Source organism: Diachasmimorpha longicaudata, chromosome 11, assembly GCF_034640455.1.
Source record: "Diachasmimorpha longicaudata isolate KC_UGA_2023 chromosome 11, iyDiaLong2, whole genome shotgun sequence".
In the NCBI taxonomy this organism is placed as follows: domain Eukaryota; kingdom Metazoa; phylum Arthropoda; class Insecta; order Hymenoptera; family Braconidae; genus Diachasmimorpha; species Diachasmimorpha longicaudata.
The window spans coordinates 2,972,966-2,992,263 of record NC_087235.1 but is presented as its reverse complement, the minus strand read 5'-3'; the positions used below and the strand labels follow the sequence as shown (position 1 = coordinate 2,992,263).

The 19,298-nt window shown below is 38.0% G+C and overlaps 3 protein-coding genes across 17 annotated transcripts in view; 2 read left to right on the top strand and 1 right to left on the bottom strand.

The window, feature by feature from the left end:
• The window catches only part of LOC135167255 (formylglycine-generating enzyme), a 13,335-nt gene extending 2,263 nt beyond the window's left edge, over positions 1–11,072 (bottom strand). For 3 of the 12 annotated variants that reach the window (XR_010299823.1, XR_010299824.1, XM_064130264.1), the window contains exons 1-4: positions 10,775–10,913; positions 2,212–2,955; positions 291–462; positions 19–202 (exon numbers count right to left, since the gene is read on the bottom strand). Coding sequence is in view for 10 of the 12 variants with exons in the window: in XM_064130264.1 (XP_063986334.1) it covers positions 19–202; positions 291–462; positions 2,212–2,752 (897 nt within the window). In the remaining 2 variants the exon portion in view is untranslated. Of the gene's footprint in view, positions 1–18; positions 203–290; positions 463–2,211; positions 2,956–3,228; positions 3,320–3,752; positions 3,773–3,891; positions 4,064–4,146; positions 4,377–4,981; positions 5,134–5,621; positions 5,642–10,492; positions 10,660–10,774; positions 10,914–11,052 lie in introns of those variants that run through there. The other 9 variants (XM_064130274.1, XM_064130266.1, XM_064130269.1 and 6 more) reach the window with 9 other exon arrangements.
• LOC135167252 (uncharacterized) lies at positions 2,962–6,234 on the top strand. Its single transcript, XM_064130259.1, has 4 exons — positions 2,962–3,315; positions 3,600–3,851; positions 3,926–4,429; positions 5,124–6,234. The coding sequence occupies exons 1-4, from the start codon at positions 3,178–3,180 to the stop codon at positions 5,697–5,699; spliced, it is 1,470 nt and encodes a 489-aa protein (XP_063986329.1). The 5' UTR covers positions 2,962–3,177; the 3' UTR covers positions 5,700–6,234.
• On the top strand, positions 6,271–19,298 carry LOC135167248 (uncharacterized). 4 transcript variants are annotated; one of them, XM_064130253.1, is made up of 7 exons: positions 6,271–6,462; positions 10,137–10,243; positions 11,352–12,024; positions 13,994–15,345; positions 16,643–17,075; positions 17,682–17,783; positions 17,861–19,298. In XM_064130253.1, the coding sequence occupies exons 2-7, from the start codon at positions 10,144–10,146 to the stop codon at positions 18,198–18,200; spliced, it is 3,000 nt and encodes a 999-aa protein (XP_063986323.1). In that variant the 5' UTR covers positions 6,271–6,462; positions 10,137–10,143; the 3' UTR covers positions 18,201–19,298. The 4 variants fall into 4 exon arrangements, with proteins under 4 accessions (XP_063986323.1, XP_063986324.1, XP_063986322.1 ...); XM_064130254.1 differs by lacking the exon at positions 6,271–6,462 and adding an exon at positions 9,288–10,005 and having other exon boundaries at positions 16,655–17,075; XM_064130252.1 differs by lacking the exon at positions 6,271–6,462 and adding an exon at positions 9,288–10,005.

Here is a 19,298-nt window from a genome sequence, read left to right as displayed (position 1 = left end):
ATAATTCCATAAACCTACTGGATTAGTTGTTTCCTCCCTAGAATGCCTGGTGCTCCACCAATCAGACGTCCATTCCCAAACGTTCCCAGCCATGTTATAGACTCCATAGCTATTGTTGGGATAGGAAGTGACGGGGGCAGTTCCCTCGTAGCCATCCTCAGCAGTATTTTTATGTGGGAATTCTCCTTGCCAAATATTCATCCTGCAATCACGAGATGATCAACTCCCCGATATTTACAGATCTGTTTATTCGACTGGTAGGACATGTAGAATCAATTGTTTATGATTACCTGTGCTGATCATTGGGCATGAGTTTATTGCCCCAGGGGTAGAGCCGGTCATTGAGCCCACCCTTACATGCTACCTCCCATTCAGCCTCGGTTGGCAGTCTTTTACCGGCCCATTTACAGAATGATGACGCGTCGTTCCACGATACGTGAACTACAGGATGATCCATTCTCTCTAAATTTGAAATTAAACAAATCATAATGTTTATTGATATTAAAGAAAACTTCGAACTCAATGGAAAAAAAAATATTCAGAATATCACATCAGCACTACAAACATTCTTCAAAGGGCTCTAAAAAATGTTTTAAAAAAGTCAAATGATTTTTCTAGGTTTCTGTGATAGTTCCTCTGAGTCCTCTATTTGTTCCACATGTTTCTATTGATTTTTTATTAAAAACGTATTAGTGGCAAAAAAGATCCACCGAAATTCGGAAGTATAAATTTTCGTGATTTTTGTTGCAATATTTTTTTCTATTTGTTATTATAAAATCTAAGATATTGAGCTCGTCCTCAATTGAACCTATAGTTCTGTATTTTTCCAGAACAATGAGAATAAAATGAATTTTTCTAGCTGACGTACTAGGATTTTCATGCATGAATTCCAGTAAAAATATCTGCACTATTCTTCCGCACATAAATTATCACGATGATGAATATTCAGAATAGCACGAGCGAAAACATTGTGCAGGAAAAGTTAGCACATCCGGTAAAAAAATCAATTTCATATCTATCGAAGTCCCATTGAAAATTCAATCAGTCTGTCGTTGATGCTTTCGGAAAATTATGCGGTTTCCGGCGTCGTCGACTAATCTTCAGTTAAAAATATTCCTAACAATGAAGAGTCAATAATACTTTTAAATTCTGGTATATTACCTTTGATTCAGGTATCTCTGAGGAGAATTCCCAGGCACAAAATTTACGAGAATCTTCACTATATCATTTACAAAGTTTTACAACCCTTCCATTTGCGACCCTTACATTTTTAGTTAAATAATCGAATAATTATTGAAATATTGTTTCATATATTCTGTAAATTTCGCGATGTCATAAAATCTTCAGAAGGGACTATAGGGCCCTTGAGTGCATACCAATGGCACTCGAGGCAATAAACTTCGCTAAAAAAATTTGTTGCTCAATTGATTGTGATATAAACAATTTTTTTTTATCGTACCCCCGTGTAATATCGTGTGATTTTTTCCCCCCTCGTAAGGGTGGTAGACCTCCACTTCCCCTTAGCCTGGAATACTTATGTTATAGAAGACGGAACCATTGAAAATAACTACTTTATCATAACGGGCGTATCTACGAATTTGCAGACATGAGACGTTCGTAAGGCGATGCCTTACACACAGAAACCACTAATCGTAAAATAGGAGATTTGAAACGTATTTTACGAGATACTCGAGATCGTAAATGACGGGTTTGGAAACGTAAATTACGACTTTGAGAATGTGAATTACGATTTCAAAAAATCTAAATTACGAGGTCCGACCGCGTAAATTATGTTTTTTACGTCGTAAAATAGGAGGTCGGACCACGTTATTGACGCTTCCCTTATATAATTTATGACCTCAATCAAGTGAAATCCTTGATTGAGATCGTAAATTCCACGATCGATAAAAACTATTTTCAAAGAATATTAAATCATTCCATGTCAAATCCTATGTTTCAAAACACTTTCGAAAATACTTAATCAAAAAGGCGGAAAAATACAATAAAAAATCTGCAAATTTCAAGTGACCCAGAATTGCCCAACAAAAATGAAACTTCGTATTTTCCGTTTTAAAAATCATAATTAACAAGTTTGCAAAGTCCCTAAAATGGATTTTTAACAATAATTTCAATGATTGTGTCTGTGATGAATCATAAACAATTCAATGGAAGAATTATAACAATAATTATCTACCATAAAATATACCCCACCTTCAATACTAGAACCAACTCCTTCAGGATGTCTCCAGTCGGCTTTATCAACTGGCAGCCACCAGGGAGCCTGAGCGACCGCCTGCTCGATCCCCTCCTTCACCCCTTCACTCAACAACCCCTCAAACACGAAGGAGTTGCCAAACTCTTCCGCCTCCGTCTTATATCCCGTCTCCCTAACAAAAATCTCAAAGTTCCAATTGCTAACTTCGTACTTGTCCATATAGAAGCTCTCCAGAACAACTTTTCTCTTCGGGCCCTCTCCATCGGCCACGAGGATTGGTTTATCTGTACCTACAGAGTAAACTCCCCCTTCAATTAACACCATTTCTTCAGGAACAAACTCGAGTGGAGAACCTCCTCTGCATTCCCTGTCATCTTGATCCTCCGAAAGTGCAGAACAAAATTCATCAGTCGCTCTCCTCTTTCCACTTTTTCTGTTCAAATTTTTCCCACAGGAGCATTCATTACCATCAGTTCTGACGTAAAAAGAGAACAAAAATATAATCACTAATTGCAAAGTTTTGTTCATCAACTTCATGATTAACACACGTGTAAACGGGGGTTATCACTTGGTATTATCACTCTGTCGTGTAATATTTCAATATATCAGTATTGACGTTGAATTTGACAGCTGTCGATAATATGACAATTAATCAGGATAAGATCTTCACATTCCGCAAATTCTTCCCGAAGATTCCACAATCAGCGATTCATCTCAGTCCCCAAGAGCATTCAAATCACCTGCAACAAATGCCATGGGTTTCACAATTATAAAATCAGCTGATGCACCTTCTCATTAGAAAATGCACAACAATTTTCCCGCCACAATTCAAACAATGAAATAAATGATACGGCGATGATCTGAGCATTCCAATGTTTCGAAATAAGTTGACAGCCGTATTTAACCAATCAAATTGACAGCTGAAGAGTCCGATATTAGCTGTCATTAACGATGATGATATAATGGTAGCAAAGATAACGTCGTACGATGCTAATATTTTTAACAGCACTTACGATAATATTCGTTTGATTGGTGATAAGATTTGGGAATATAATCAGTCGGACCCTTATCGCAAGCTCAATCGTTCCCTGTGGATAAAGGTGAGAAATATTTCGTATATACGAAGAATACTTATTCGATAAAAATTACTCGAAAGTTTCGTAATTCTTGAGTTCCACCAGAGTTTCGAATAAAAATTACGAAAAATCCAATAAAAAGTACAAAAAGCTCCGTACATTCCGTGCATTTCGTACATTCAATTTGACCCTTCGTAATTTTCATCGGATCTTTAATGTCCCTTGAAAATTACGAAACGTAATTTTTACTGAATACTTCTCGATGTGACATATCGAAGTCTATAAATTCAATAAAAATCAATCCACAGATATCCCAGTTATCCCGTAATCACAACCTAAAGAAAGCGAAGCTTGTATCGCAAGTAATTCCCGAGTCACGATTATCAAAATATGGTAATTATCATTACGATGATGAGCGAGAATATCTCTATGTCAGAGATATCGAGACATCGATCACTCACGAGCCCATCAGCTGTTCCATGGAATCAAGAGAGCCCTGGTTACATCCAGACGTCAAGAAGTACTTCACCCGGTTGAAGTCAAAATCCTTTCAATCAGAGGTATAATAACATTTAGTAACAATCGATATATCATTCTAACCGTGATAAATCAAGACTTTGAGAAACTGCCGCAGGCATTGTTAAACGATGAATCGAGTGATTCAGGAATTATCGATGATGAGTACAGGAGACACTGTCGTTTACCCTACACAATCACCACCGCTGCTGAATTTCAACTCAAACTTCGTATATCGAGTGCTAGAGTAATCGACCTGTGGAGAAACAATTATCATAAACAATTTATGAGTAACGATATCCAGAATAGTTGTTATGAAAGTAATAAAGAACAACGAACCCATCAGATCCATCATCACAAACGAATGGGGATTGAAAACGATATATTGTGTAATGTACAGACACATGCTATAGTTATATCGAGAAATCGATGTAGAGAGAGAGATTGCAAGTGTAGTGCAAAGACATCTGTGCCAATTCTTAGTGCTGAAGTACCAGAATTTTTTCCAAAAGGACAACGACTGGAGGTGCAATATGAGTCTGTACCACTTCAGTATTTTCCCTCTGTACCAGAGAGAATTTACAATCGTCCAACGTTGCCAAATGTCACATCTATGTACCAAGTAATTCATTCATTGTTTAATTATTTTTTGCATGGATGAATGAGTGCATAAGTTCGATTTTTTGTAATAGAACGGGACCGACCACGCGATGTAATTATACAAAAAACATAATTAAATGAGTTCTCAATTCAAATTAATCACATTAGACGACTGAAACAATGAGAAATGAGCTTGACAATCTTTCGAGATATCGATAGTTTCGATGTTTATCCTTTTTGTAATAGGGCAACACCGAACGCGCGGTGTAATTATAAAAAAAAAACACAATTAAGTGAGTTCTGAATTCAAATTAGCCGCCTTAGACAGCTGTGAACCAATCAGGAATCAGCGTGAGAGACTTTGGAGATATCGATAGTCTCCATGTTTGTCCTCTTTGTAAACCCGTTCAGGCTTAACTAGGTTTGACTAGATACTTTTTGTACTTTGGTTTTGAAATTATTAAGACACAATCATTCAAAAATTCATCAATAGCTTTAATGACAGGTAATTTCAACGATTGTCGTGAGTACTTGACTGTAATTAGAAGTTGTCTTCAATATTTATTTTTAGTACCTGCGTCATTGACTCATGAATCTCCCTGAGATAATGATTCTCCTTTATAAATAGACGACGAAACGATATTTCAGGGTACCCCAGTTGATCAGAAATATCGTAACTTTCGAAATCCTGAATTACAAGACTCTCTGAATTTTAGAATCCTGGAATTCCACTATTGGCAACACCCATTATGACACCACTGATCCGAACACCCCAATGGTTACCAAGAATAGCTCCACCACTGCAAATTCAAGTGCCTGTATGTACACTAGGACCACAGACATTCACAACAATTCAATCAATCTGTCCCATCATTCATCGCCCACTTCAATTGAATGAAAAGATTAATCATCACGATCAAGTGACAACGACAATTCCAGTCTATCAACGACCACTGGACAATTTTCAGGAGAACAGGAGAAAGACTCAGACCGTTGATTTTAAGAATTTAATACTCCTGACGAAGAGCGGACTGAAGGCTAGACGAAGTCAATCAAAACATCCTGAGCCCTTCAATGTATCACCAGAGACGGGTAATAATCATCAACCTGATAATTTACTGCAATTTGTGGATAAAAGGATTCAACCAAGAAGACCCAGACACTTCATAACATCGACTCCTGTCGACCAAAATTCCCGTCATTTGGATTGTCACCTAGATGTTGATGATGTATGCGAATCTGCCTCATCGAAGTGTCACCATACCAAAAACTTCCTGACCCCCAAGCCCTAAATTACTCCCCCTCCCCCCCTTTAAACATAAACAACAATCATCTTATGAATTAACACCTTATCCCTGATACATGTCCTCAACTACTGATAAGTAAATACTGAATTCTCCAAGAATAAACGTGACAGCTTGTTTAATTGGACAGGATGTAGATTCCAGGAAAAAAAAGCCTGAATCTACATTTTATAACAGCAGCTGCTTATGCGTGACGGCTCAGAGGGGGAGAGAGAGAAGGGAACAAAAAAAAATATCAAAGATAAACACAAAACCAGGCACAGGACTGATTTTTGTTTATGTATGTGTGCAGAGAGGGTGAGGTGCGTGACTAGTGGGGGATTTTATATGACTCCAGGTATCAACTGGCACATTGTGGCAACGTCGCGACAGATTGAGTTCAGGCAGTACGTACAGGTTGCTAAGCAACCGTCCCAAGTCTGGGGAGGTCAGCAATACGAGCCACAGCCAAGTCTCGAGCGTATAGAAAACGAGGATGGCTATGTGCTGTAGAGCGGTGGGATATACAAAACCCGGAACCAGGGATGAGGAGGGGGGAGGGGGGGAGGGAGGGACGAAGAGAGAGAGAAAATCGTGCTTGACTCGACTGAAATATATATACCGCTGCCTGCTAGTAAAAATAGATGAAACTCTGGGGGGGCTTATTCAGTTACAGGCTTTCTAGAATGGATTCTTGTGTTTTTGCTGAAACAAAACTCAAGGACATTTGGCTTCACACTGACGTTTGAATCATATCACTTCGGATAAATAGGTCAGTTTGTTAAGTACACGATAACTCATACTTTATGCAAATCTAACTTATGATATATAATTTTAACATAATTAGTTTTTTTTTTAAACATAATTAGGTGGGGTAGTTTAAGTCGACTGTAGGTTGTTTTATGCAACGCATGACTGCATGCAGATGGGGAAAAGTTTCAAGTTTGTTTTTTTTTTCTTTTATGAGTATTTCCTGCCGCTGTGGGGCTATTCAGGTCATTTGAAATTTCCTGCTGTTACTGTAACCAAATGCTGCTCTATTATGCATCAATCTGGACAATAGATGCTCAGGAATTATTGAGGGGAATTTCCCCGAATTAATTTTTAATGATGTAATCGTTGGGTGAATGTGAAGTTGTGGTTTTAATGGAATGAAATATGCGACGAAAAGATCGAGGGGTCAAATACTGATTATTCAGGGCGTCAGGCAGTTGCGCCTGTGGGTCCGCCTCCCTCCCCCCCCCTCTGTCCCAACTGCTGCGTTGCCAGGTCGCATGGGCGATGAATGACGTCAGTGTAAAACTGAAACCTAATGCGGCGAGCATTAATGACAGCCAAGCGTTATGTTGGACTTTACGAGCGGCCGTAAATTCCCATTTGTCCTCTCTGCAGCGCCATGAAAAAAATCTCTCCGACCATGAAAAAAAAATGGTATATCCCAGTTCTTTTGTTGTCACGCGGAATTTCGTACAGTAAATTTTGATAGGCGTTCATTAAAATATAACTGCGCCCTAATAGGCAACTTTAATGCTTCTGATTCAGCATTCATATTCTCCTGTGTGAAAATAAATGACAAACGACATTCATTCATTCCAATGAATCAGCATATATCACAAAACTAATCCCCCGTAAATTAAAAAACCATTAAATAGATAAGAAGACCATTATCATTTCCCGTACCACACGTACATCAATCAAAAGTCGTCGTGTCAATGTTAAATTATAAACTTTATCTACAACAAAAGTTTTTCCGAAAATTACCGACTTCACATATCCGTTTGGATTAAAAAAAAAATATATTCCCCTAGGAATAACGGTTCGCGTGTTGCACGAAAGAAGAAAAAGAAGTTATTACTGTAATTGAATCATACGTTGCGAGGGCATCATTTCTTCATTCGTCTACTCTGAGTGGTCCCCTGTCAATGTAGGATTACATCACCGCATCGTAATTCCTGGAAGTTTTGTTCAGAACTCCTCCCCACTCTAGAGTTCCAACTCCTAAATTCTCCATTCCATTTATGCTGACGCTTCCCCCTCTATTCCCCTCATCACTTCCCCCCCTCCCTCTCTCGCCCCTCCGCCAATCAGCCGTCATCTGTACATCTACAACTTCCATGAAACCATTACAACCCTCTCCCCTCTCATCCCTGGAAGTGGTAGTTAGAGGAGTAATGGTGGGATGGAATACTTTGTCTGGATCGATACGTGAAATTGGAAGTTGGCAAATCCCAGCCCAAAGCCATTAAGCTGCCAGCAGCTATAGCTTTTCCAACGTGGATATAACAGAAGTGGAATTTAAGTAGCACTGGAGGGTGTTGGGGGGGGGGGGATGATGGAAGGGGGGAGGGGTATAGGGAATGGCTGACAAAACAAAAATTACAGTTGCCCCTCTGATAGGGCAATGCTGGGGTTTCCCTGGAATTATACAGCTTCTACTTCCGGTAAGAGGGATGATGGGGGTGGGAGGGGAGGGGGAGAAAGGAGGCGGGAAAAACTTTCCATTCGGGTACATGAAACCCATGACCCGAAGCTTTTACGATCAATATGACAGCGGCCTCTCACAGCCGTTCGGCTCTTTCCGGTGAATTCCGTCAAGCTCGAAAACTACTATATCCATTATTATTCAGCTCTGAAACACAATGGCATAACCATTCTATCGGTGATGGGGGGTGAGGGGGAAGAGGGGGGTAGTGGAACAATAACCGGAGGAAACAGACCTTACTGGGCGTTATGACTCATCAAGTTCTGACGAGCCATTCGTGATAGAATATTTGCCGAGTTTCTTAATTAAAATTCATGAAACTGGGAATGCTAATCTGAAAAGTCTAGATTTCATTCACAACATGCGAGAGAAAGTAGAAAATTGTGAAAGCCATAATTACTGAAAGAAGCCTCAGTAGCACACAATTACGGTGAAATTCCGGAGTTTCTGATTGAAATCAGCATTTCAATGGATATAGTTTAAAATGGTTTACCAGAATAAATAAATGGTTGGATATGTATAGCAATTGGACAACTGTATTTTCCAAATGCCTATTTATGCTGACTGATAGGTAGAATTCAGTTCTTCCTAAATGGTAATGGCGCAGCAAAGAGGTGGGGGGCAGAGGGGGGGAGGGAGGGAGGAAGGAGCCGTAGAGTACTTTTTCCATGTAAAATTTTGCAGTCTGCGCATGTCCGAGCGCTGATTGGTGAATTCCCATTGGTTCCCCACTACAATTCTCTTGTTGCAGTGTGGTATGTTCTTGAAGATTAAATTGGCTCTATGTGCAGCTCATTCTCCATCTTTCTCACAAATCCCGCCTTACCCTGTCTCACTTTCACCCCCCGCCTTGGTGTCTAGCTAACGTTGTATTGTGTAGTTATTGAAAAACAATTCACAGGGAAGTCTGGTAAGGGCGAAATACTAGCAAAGTAGTGCATAGTGTGTGCACACATTTCATGTATAAGTAACTATAAACTAGTTTGATGCCTAGCGAGAGCATCAGCATCAAACAGCTGCGGGAGAGAATATTTTCAGGTATATAGAGGGGAAGGGGGAGGGGGGAGGAGGTGATGGAGGGCGGGAGGGTTAGAGGGGGAGGGAAGTACCATGAAGGAGTGGGGATGAAGTCAGGCTCTCACTCTTGCACACTGAAGGCTATCGGGGAATACACGGTTTAACCTGGTGTTGGTCGGCGCACGCCACTAGCCGCGTCCTTAGAACATAACAGAACCTATCTGAAAGCGCTGAGAACCCCCCCGGTGGTTCTGTAACACAATTGTCGTTTTTACGGAGCGGGATAAGAGAAAAAAAAAGGGGAAAACATAGAACTCCCACGGTATTTTTTAATTCTACGCGCGCAAATTTTCACACATTACAACGGCCATATTGATAACTGTCATCGGCCGCGTTAAATAAATTGATATGTTGAACAATTGTACGATTTGTTGAATATAGTTTTTGGAATATTTTTGGCTGCATTATTTGGAATAACATGAAGGGCTTCCGATGCCTTTTTATGATGTGAATTTACAACTATGCAAGTGATTGATGTTGTCATCGTTGTTTGTTTAGTATTTTTGAGAGTTGAATTTAGTTCATGATTCGTCATTCACAAAGTGCTTTGATGTGAACTAATGGATGTTTTGAAATAACTTGGAAAGCGATTACATTCAAGAGTTAAAATTTACAATTTATTGTATTGGATGTCTTGTCACGAATTTATTGACGGGATTGTAGACTTGGATGTCAATTGTTAGGACAATAAGTTTCACCATAACAGCACTAAATAAGGCCTCCAAATAGTTTTCTTCAATATTGTTGACAATGAATGTGAGTACACAAACTAATAATCGTTGGTAGCTCTTATCGAATGACAAAATAATGACAATTAACAATACAATTGGCCATGTTCTATGTGAAAATAATGTATTATTTTCTTCTCACTGATTGTTATACAACAGATTGGAAATGAACAGTCCACTGGAGCACGATTTTGTTGATGGCTTTGGTTTCACGAGTAACAGTAATATTCCAAAGGAAGATACTGAACCTGGATTACAAATTCTTGGTACGTTATTTATTTCATTAGTGATTAGTGATAGGAACAATATTAACAGTAAGAAGTTAATGTCACTGAGGACACATGGGGAATGGGAAATAGTGATGCAAGTGTCAAGTAAAGAAATAAAACGAAAATAACCTGGTTGAAAAATCGGTGTTAATGCCCACAGTCAATCATGCACAGTGTTAATTACGTCGAAAGAAGTAGTAAATAATGTCAAAAATTTAATAATTGTTAATAAAGGGAAATGCTCACCAAATACCTCGTGTTCATATCGCGTATTCCCTCCTAATCTATATGAAACAGGGTATCTCTTGACACATAACCTCAAAAATATCGGTGGACGCCACCCAGTGCCACTGCAATCGTTCCAATCATCCCAATAGTGCACGTGAAATATTAGTGACAATCACCAGTTATCAACAAATTTACGTGAATTATCAAGTTTTATGATACAAAAAAAATACCAGTGAAATATGTAAACAGAGTTGTTAACCGTGAAAATGTAATTGTGGCGGGAATTTTCGTGTGATATACCTGGGCTAACTGCTTTCATTCGTATTGTGCGTATCGATTCAGTACCAATTCACACACATTGGCCATTAAGAGCACAATAATATCACTATTATTGGGTTATTGGCAGATGAAACTGTCTGGGAACCTCTTGAATAACCAAATTTTTTATCGAAATAAATCACATTTTACGGTGAATTGACGGGTTTTACGGTGATCAAGTGGAGATTGAATGATATGTAAGGGACTTGATCGACTGGCGGTGCAACGAATAATATTTCAGTTACAGAGTTGAGTATTACCTCAAGTAGCTTGGGTAGGTGCACCACAACGTGAGATAACGAGTGAACATCCACTTGTTTGTTGTGTTGACACAAGTGTAAAATATATACTTATAAACATAGCCCCAATCCTGACGGTGTGCTCATAAATTATTATCACTTCGTGAATGTTTAGCACGACTATGCGATATATTTGTTCATCATCTGCTGTACTGTCACATTTTTCGGTGCAGTTTTACATGAATATGTTGTTTTTTCGTGTTGTAAAATGTGAATAATTGTGCTAATGTCAAGTTAATATTTTTACCTTTTCATTTCAGATAACCAGATTGATATCGTGAAAGCTCTTGAGTGTGCACCTGAAGAGTTACCGCAGTGTGAAATTTGTGCGCAAAAATTTTTAAGCAAAAAAGAATTACGATCTCATATTACCATTCATCTCGGTCAGCCCAGAATCATCCTGAAGAGGTGCAGCAGTCAGCACAAGAACAGAAAGAAGGAGAGGGATATCTACTCGTTGAATCAAAATCAGAAGGGCTCGCTGAAGTTGACGTTGAAGAAGCAGAAGCACAGTGATTTCGCTGTTATTAGCAAGGACTTGGATATAAAGACGGGTATATCAGAGACAGAAGTGGCTGACACGGAGGGTAATGAGCAAACGATTGAAGAAGAGGCTGAGGAGGAATCGACTAGTGACAGGGATGATAATGCCATGCTGAGAGATGGCAATGAAGATAACGATGATGACAAGTCATCGGATGACAATGACAGACCATCTGCTGAGGTTAATGAAGGTGATTCTGGTGTAGGTAGCGATATGGCAAATCCTTCTGAAAAGGAAGATCAGAATGTTGATGATTTAGCTGGTGAGCAGGAGGAGAATGATGAGCATGACAAAATTGAAGAGAGCGAGGATCCAGAAGAATCTGATGCTTTGGAGGCAACGTGCAGAGAGACTATTGAAAATTTGAAAATATTGGGGGAACAATCGAGGTATTTTCAATGAATATTACTCAGTATTTTGTATTTTTATTCTGTTGGAAAATATCCTATTTTGAAAATATTTGAAGTGAGATAGATTTATTTGAGGGAAATTAGTTATAAAGCTTACGAGCAATATCTTTTCCACTTTTCTATATGAGACAGAGCATTAAAGCTTTCGTTTCAAGAACTTTGTTTTCAGTATTAAAACGTTAGAAAGCTTTTACTCGATCTGATTAAAGTATTGAGAATTAATCAAACATTTTTGTGAGAATACTCTCCGAACACGTAATTTTTCCCCATAAAATTCGTTTAATCGGAACCAGAACAATTTCTTCATATTCAGAATTTCCTTAGAAATCGATTTTATACTTAAAACAAACGGTCATCATTTTTCTTATTTTTATCATGATTAATACATTTATAGTGAGCTTTCAAATACCCTGAAGTATTGCAAAAATTTATAGCTTCAGAGCACCAACTAGCTGCAAAAATTCATATGTTTACTGCCACATCCATAGACGCTATAAAAATTTCAATGTTTCCCGTACCTTGTATGGGTAGCTACACATATTCTCTCTCCATATTCCAAGTTGGTAGCTCAATCATTGTATGAGCTAAGGTAATTTCAAATTCTCCTGAAAACCCCGAAACATGAAAATATCTGGAAAGCCTTGTATGACTCGATATATAGGGGCGAGTGGGGTAAAACGGGACGGCTCGGAAAAATAAAAGGACAGTGGAATTCAGACAGATGTTTCGCTCATTAAATTGGGGCTCAGAAATGATAGTTATGAGACAGGGGAGGGTGGGTCCAAATGGAACGTTTATTGTGCCGCGGACGAATCAGTTGAGTTACATGAAGTAACGCTTCATCAGGCCTATAAGCTAAGAAAAAACACAAGATAAAATTATACAAGGCCAACATCCGAGTAACTTTTTTCGTAGCCCTTGAGATTATCTGCTAACGAAATTGTCACCAAAATCTTCTGTTTCCGTTGGATTACAAGATGTTAAGGAAAAACTACAGAGTAAATATCAATAAAAAAATCTCTTATCAAAATACTTCTATCGCCTACAGATTATACGATAACCAGAACTAAAGAGTGAAATGATGTTCCGCATTTAATCTCGAATCACTATTTTTGATCTCATGGTAGATGCGAAAAGAATTATCTGAATTTCGTTCGATATTAATTTTCCCCAAAGATTACAAATAAGATCTTTTTTAATCGCAAATATAAAAAATGAAGTGGGAAAGTTATTTCGTCTTGGAAGGAATATTTCTTGAATTTGACAACAAACAGACGACTGAATAAATTGTAACGTTAGCAATAGCTATAAAAAAATAGTGACAAATTCAAAAATTGAAAGATTCTGAATTTATATGGCAGGAAAGAGTAATCTCTCTGTTTGATACGAAGTTTCCTGTTGCCATTGAAACGATTATATCCAAAACGCGTTGAATCGGATGCTCAGTAGTAAATATTCATTATAATAGATAAATCTCTTGGTCAATGCAGAAAAATCTGCAACCGAGTAAGCCCTTAAGAACCCATTAATCAACTACAGCTATTCAAGCCATTAGCAAGCCTGCATTAATTTCAGTAGCGAAGCGGTGAAACCATTTACGTCAATTGTGATTTAATTCGTAAGTTTTCGATGAATATCGCAGAAATATTAAGCGTCCAATTTATTCGATAAAAAATTTCATATCTCGTATAACAACATATATTCTACGACAATCCCATTAGGGGTAAGTTGTTTATTAACGGCAAAAAAATTGCTAATATTAATTGTCTTAAAAGCAGCCAAAGTCTGACCCACTCGCTAGCTTGAGAATAATATAGAAGACAATTGTCTATGTCTTCACACCAAAATGGAACACCTAATCATTCCAGATAGTAATCAATTAATCAAAATGATTATTTTAAAATAATAATAAACATTTTTTCCCGGTGAAAATATATGATGACTTTAGTTCTAGGTCTGTGAGGAATGATATGTCGCCTAGGGATCCAAATCTCGAGGCTTCCAGTTCACCAGTACTCCCAGAGGGCTCTCCCAGTACTGAAGCAATTCCCGAGACAACCCAAGAGAAAGAATCATCTAATTTCACCTGGATATCCAACAAGGACGACGAAGACTTGAGTAAGAATTCTGATCGATCATCCCTGGATCTGCCTGATCCATCAGCCCCAGACAGTGCAACTTCCCTTCTTCAGAATTTTCTCCTGGAGCATCATAGAAAAATTCGAAATGTCAACGAAGTGATAGCCCTTCCAGTGGAGACTGAGTACGTATCATTAGAGAGATTAGCTGAGACAGTGAATACATGCAGAATATGTAATGAAAAATTTGGGGACATTACACTTCTGGATGAGCACAGAGCAAAGGCTGGTCATTATCAGTGCAATATACCCGATTGTGGGAGTTCAGTATTTAAAACACGATCGGATTTAACTACTCATAAGGTACAGGCCCATGGGGCCCCCTTATCCCCCAGTGTAAGTATGACACATATTACGAGATCGTCACCACAATTAAGCGAGGGATCGCCTCGAATGAGCCAAAATTCACCCCATTTGAGTAATCACTCACCCCTTGCGCTGAACGTGGAACAATCGAGCTCACAGATAACGCGAACATCACCCCAAACGAATTCGCCAACATTTGGACCTGCAGGAAGTACCCAGATGATTCCACCAGTGAATTTCGATCAATTACCAGCTCCTGTTCAACAATTGGCGCAGCAAGTTCAACGTATGCCCCTTCCTCAGGCACAGATGCCACCCTCGATGCCCCCAAATGTCAATACTATGATCCCAGGACCAAATTATTATATGCAACCACCTGGAAGACCACCACCACCCATGTACAGAGCACCTGGGCCCCAAGGAATGCAATATCCATCCCATGTGGCTGCTTATCTCCAGTATGGAAGTTATCAGCCTTATCAAAATGCTCCTATGCATCCGCAAATGCAGCAGCAAGTGCCACGAGTGAGGTATCCACCGATGATGTCTGCTCCAAGGGGTCAAAGATTAGCGCAGATTCCTGCACCACCCAGAGCTAGAATTAAGAGGCCTGGACCACCTCCACCTCCTCAGACTATTCCTGTACCGAGGGGCGAACCTGTGGCCAAACAGAGGAGAATGGATGTGTTACTTCCTGATAGGAATGAGGACGCTGACTGTCATGTTATTGTTCAACAGAAGAGAAACGATGGATTGCCAGTTATTCAGAATGTTCAGGGAGCCAGTCAACCCACGGGAAGGAATGACTCTACGATTCATTTGACTGATTCCATCACTCTGAGTGTTCGTCAACCTGGTGAGAATTTTTTCATGTTAATTTTGAATTGTTTTTTAAGTAATTCGCCATCTAATGAAGGTATTTTTTTTCTTTATCTATTCAGTAGAAGATAATGCTATAAGTTTTGCAAAAAAGTCTTTATGCATATTTTTCAATTGGTTCTAGATTTTAAAATATTTATTATAAACGAAGACTGGAAATACGTGTACTTACCTCGCTTCACTATTTTGCTACAAAATTTTAACGTCACGACGAAATTTGGAAAACCGCTGTAATAAAGAGTGCAGGCGTCATGAATTTTTTAACAGAATATGTAAGAGGGTCTGTGTTTTGTGAACGATTCTGACAGAAAGAAAATGGGTGTAGAAAGTCCAAAAAAAAACGTGTGGAGTAGTACTTGAATAGAGCCTTGATAACGTGCAATTTCGATCAATCACTTTTAGGGGAAAAACACGCAAGAGAAGTGCCTCAAATAAAATTTCGCAGCGAATGTACTACATTATTCCACCGAATATCGTTGTACACAAAAATCGTGACAAAATACGAAAAAAAATAAGGCCAATTAATTTCCTGTCTTTAAGAAAAGTTTACTAATTGTCAGGTAATTGGTAACTGAGTAAAAAAAAAATCATTCGATGTGTCAGTTCAAACTTGTCAGTTCGAACTCGTGAATGTGAACGTGATTCCTTTACATATCGTTATTTTTTTAGCTCAATGCATTATTCTCTCGAAATTTGTTGATTTTCAAATGTAAAGACTCCGTATACTTTTTAAATAAAATTCGAGGTTCAACCTGCTGACCTTTAGTATAGAAGCAACAAATTCACTACACCCGAGGTTTGTTATTGTTAGTGTTCATTATCAGTACAATAGACTGAGTCAGCATTGCAGCCAGGGTTTATGAGATTAGAATCGTAAAAAGTCTGGTTCTCGTCACATAAAATTTACGAGAAATTGCGTAATTTTTACGTTCTTTGATGTACATTTTACTTGCAACTTTGCAAGTTTTACGACTTCGGCGGAAAATATATGACAGTACCGTAAATTTTCCGTAGCAAATGATAGAATTTACTGTTCCTCTCTCATTTTTTTTACTGTAATTATTTAGTCTTCACACGAATACCAAGTTATAAACTTAAGGACATGATTGCCAATTAGATTTCCACCAATTTCCGAGGGCTTTTATTTCAACGCTCTTATTTCAATTCTCTTTGATTCTCAACTTATTCTTAATTCTTTGTTTTCACAATCTCGGTGTTGAGATTCGAAAACTCTTGGAAAAAAACCGGTCTCTGTTTCTGTTTCTAACAAAAAGGTTCAACTCCAGCTCAACCACCAAATTCTCCAACGACGGTGACCAAAAAACCTGATGCCAAGGCCGTTGCCAATGTATTGGCAGCCCGTGGAATTACAGTGACACCAGCAGCGAATAAGAATAAAGTGATTGAACAACAGAAACAGGCACAACAACAACAGCAACCTCAGCAACCATCACCTAGAGCTCCGGCTCCAGCTCCACCAGTTAACGTTCTCAATCTCAATTCAGCTATTTCGATAATTCCGGCAGCAAGAAAACAGTCACAACAGCAGCCGGAGCAAGGTGGACAGTTTGCTGTACCCCAGAATAAACAGAGCAAACCTTCGAACCAGGAAATGGAAAGACCTCCGAGACCGCCTACGGTGGATCTCACTCAGGATACACCAGGACCGGAGGCGGCTAGGATCATCCGGAGGGGCAGACCACCCAGGTAAAATAAATTCAATATTTCAGATATTTTGAATAACCGCAATTGCCCTAAAGAGAATGAGGGACTTACATAAAGCTCAATTCGTTCTAATTCCATTGATCATACATTGAAAACTCAAACGAATTGTTACGTTTCGTGGTTTTAGGTAGAGTAGAGGTTGATGTCAGGGAAATGTCAGGTTCAGGACCTGACATTTGTCAAACGACGTACGCAATCTGCGATAGGGCAAGAGAATTGTGACAATGAAAATAGTTTCTAACGGTTCTGTTTATGAATAAGCTTAAATGACAGGGTGTTAGTTTCAGAATTTTTTCTATATTGCCGAACCGTCGATTGTTTAGGGAAAATGATAAAATTAGCAATTTCCCATTCAACTTTATGGATAGTTAACTATTTCAGAAATGATTACAGTTGCTACGATTCGTATGGGTTATCAGAGATTTATTATGAGGTTTTTTGACACATCAAAGAACGTATTTACGAAATAAATATTAAAGCTTTGTGTCTTCTATCGTCTCTGACGACGCCATAATTACATTAAACGTTGGGAATTGACACAAAATTATCTCTAATTCTTCTTCTAATGACTCAATTATCATATTGCAGATCGGCATTGACATGTCAAATTTGTGACAAGACGTTTGCAAGCCAAGAAATATTGATGCAACATATGGCATCTCATCGAGGAACAAATAAATTACTCCACAAGTAAGAAAATTTGATAAATTCATTCATTGCAATGAAATATTGATAAAATACTCACCTCCGAATGCTATTTCTTCCAGATGTAATTTGTGCACAGCCCAGTACCCTAACGCCCAAGCTCTAGCAGCCCACAAACAAACGTTTCACAAAGACATGGAAGTATCATCAGCAAATGGTGGAACGGAATTGGCAATTCCCGTTGTAGATTTGAAATCCCCTCAAGCATTAAATAGATTACAGAGTTTAGGGATTCATAGTTATATTCCATTATCACAATTGAGTGCTCAAACTGGTGGTTATTTTGGTCTACCGATCATAACAATTGACGGACCAAGAAATCAAAATTCATGTAATTTAGGTGCACTAGGTGCTACATCGATCTTAAGTTTAGGTCCTCTAAAGCACTTATCGAACAGGTAACTACAATTATTGGTAAACTGAGATCAATGATGCTTCATTTTATTAGCTTTCTTTGGCAATGCCATGACTGTGTTATTAAACAAATTCATTTAAGAAAGAAATTTTCAAATGCCAAAACCCTTGAGAGAAATGATGATATATTGAAGATCGTAAATGAAAGATATTTATAGTTATGAGGATAAAGCTGAGACCTAATATTTCAATGTAGTGCACAATATCAGTTGATTCTGTTGCCTCTTGAGGGTCCCGATGTTGAGCAAGAATGAGAATATAGAATTTATTCTTTAAAACAATATTTGGCACAGCAGTATTGAGTGATACAATTTCATTAAGACATAATTTTTGTCTATCTGGAATGATACCAGTTTTATTGGGATAATTCGTTCGCTTGGAAATTTTTTGTTATGATTTAATTTTCAAACTAATATATTTGACAGGCTTCAAAATTAATCACACAGACTCATCAATGAAATTCGCAAGAGTATAAAAGGGATTTTCTATCTCTTGAATTGAAAAATATATTTCCAGTGATAATTAACGACCAATTGATGCACTAATATTTGCATAAAGTTACATTAGCTTTAAATACTGTGTGTCAAGTACTTAAGTGCATGTAAACATGATTGTTCGATTTATCAGTGAGAGTTATGAGAGAGTTAACGTTTTATCCTTTTTTAATGACAAAAGTATAATAACTTATTGATTTTTCTTGTCCTATATTGAAACAGAGTGGCATGAAAAATCTTTGGTGATAAATCCCATAGTTGAGAACTGATTTTATATATCACTGTTGTAAATAATGTATAATAATTATCTTTAAGACACTACTGCTGGATAACTAGCGTAGATGTGAGGAGCAAAAAAATTACAAAGAGTACTATGATGTTACAGTCTCTGTCATCTAATTATTTTATAAAAATCATTAATTGTCGCGGTGTTCTTTTACATTTTATGGTAGATAAAGAATATTAGAATGGAATATTGATAGATAAGTTTATGAAATTCATTTTGAAAAATAAAAACATTGAATTCAGTATTTTATTATCTTCGTAATACGTTGAAGAGTTATGAAGTAAAATATAATTTCATAAATAATAA

What these genes read in the sequence shown, in the direction of transcription:
- LOC135167252 (XM_064130259.1), top strand. Translation starts at nt 3,178, where the DNA reads ATGGTAGCAAAGATAACGTCGTACGATGCTAATATTTTTAACAGCACT. An exon ending in ATCGTTCCCTGTGGATAAAG is followed by an intron (nt 3,316 to 3,599) that starts GTGAGAAATATT and finishes ATCAATCCACAG; the next exon opens with ATATCCCAGTTATCCCGTAA. An exon ending in ATGTCACATCTATGTACCAA is followed by an intron (nt 4,430 to 5,123) that starts GTAATTCATTCA and finishes TCTGAATTTTAG; the next exon opens with AATCCTGGAATTCCACTATT.
- LOC135167248 (XM_064130253.1), top strand. Translation starts at nt 10,144, where the DNA reads ATGAACAGTCCACTGGAGCACGATTTTGTTGATGGCTTTGGTTTCACG. An exon ending in ACCTGGATTACAAATTCTTG is followed by an intron (nt 10,244 to 11,351) that starts GTACGTTATTTA and finishes TTTTCATTTCAG; the next exon opens with ATAACCAGATTGATATCGTG. An exon ending in TCTGAGTGTTCGTCAACCTG is followed by an intron (nt 15,346 to 16,642) that starts GTGAGAATTTTT and finishes TCTAACAAAAAG; the next exon opens with GTTCAACTCCAGCTCAACCA.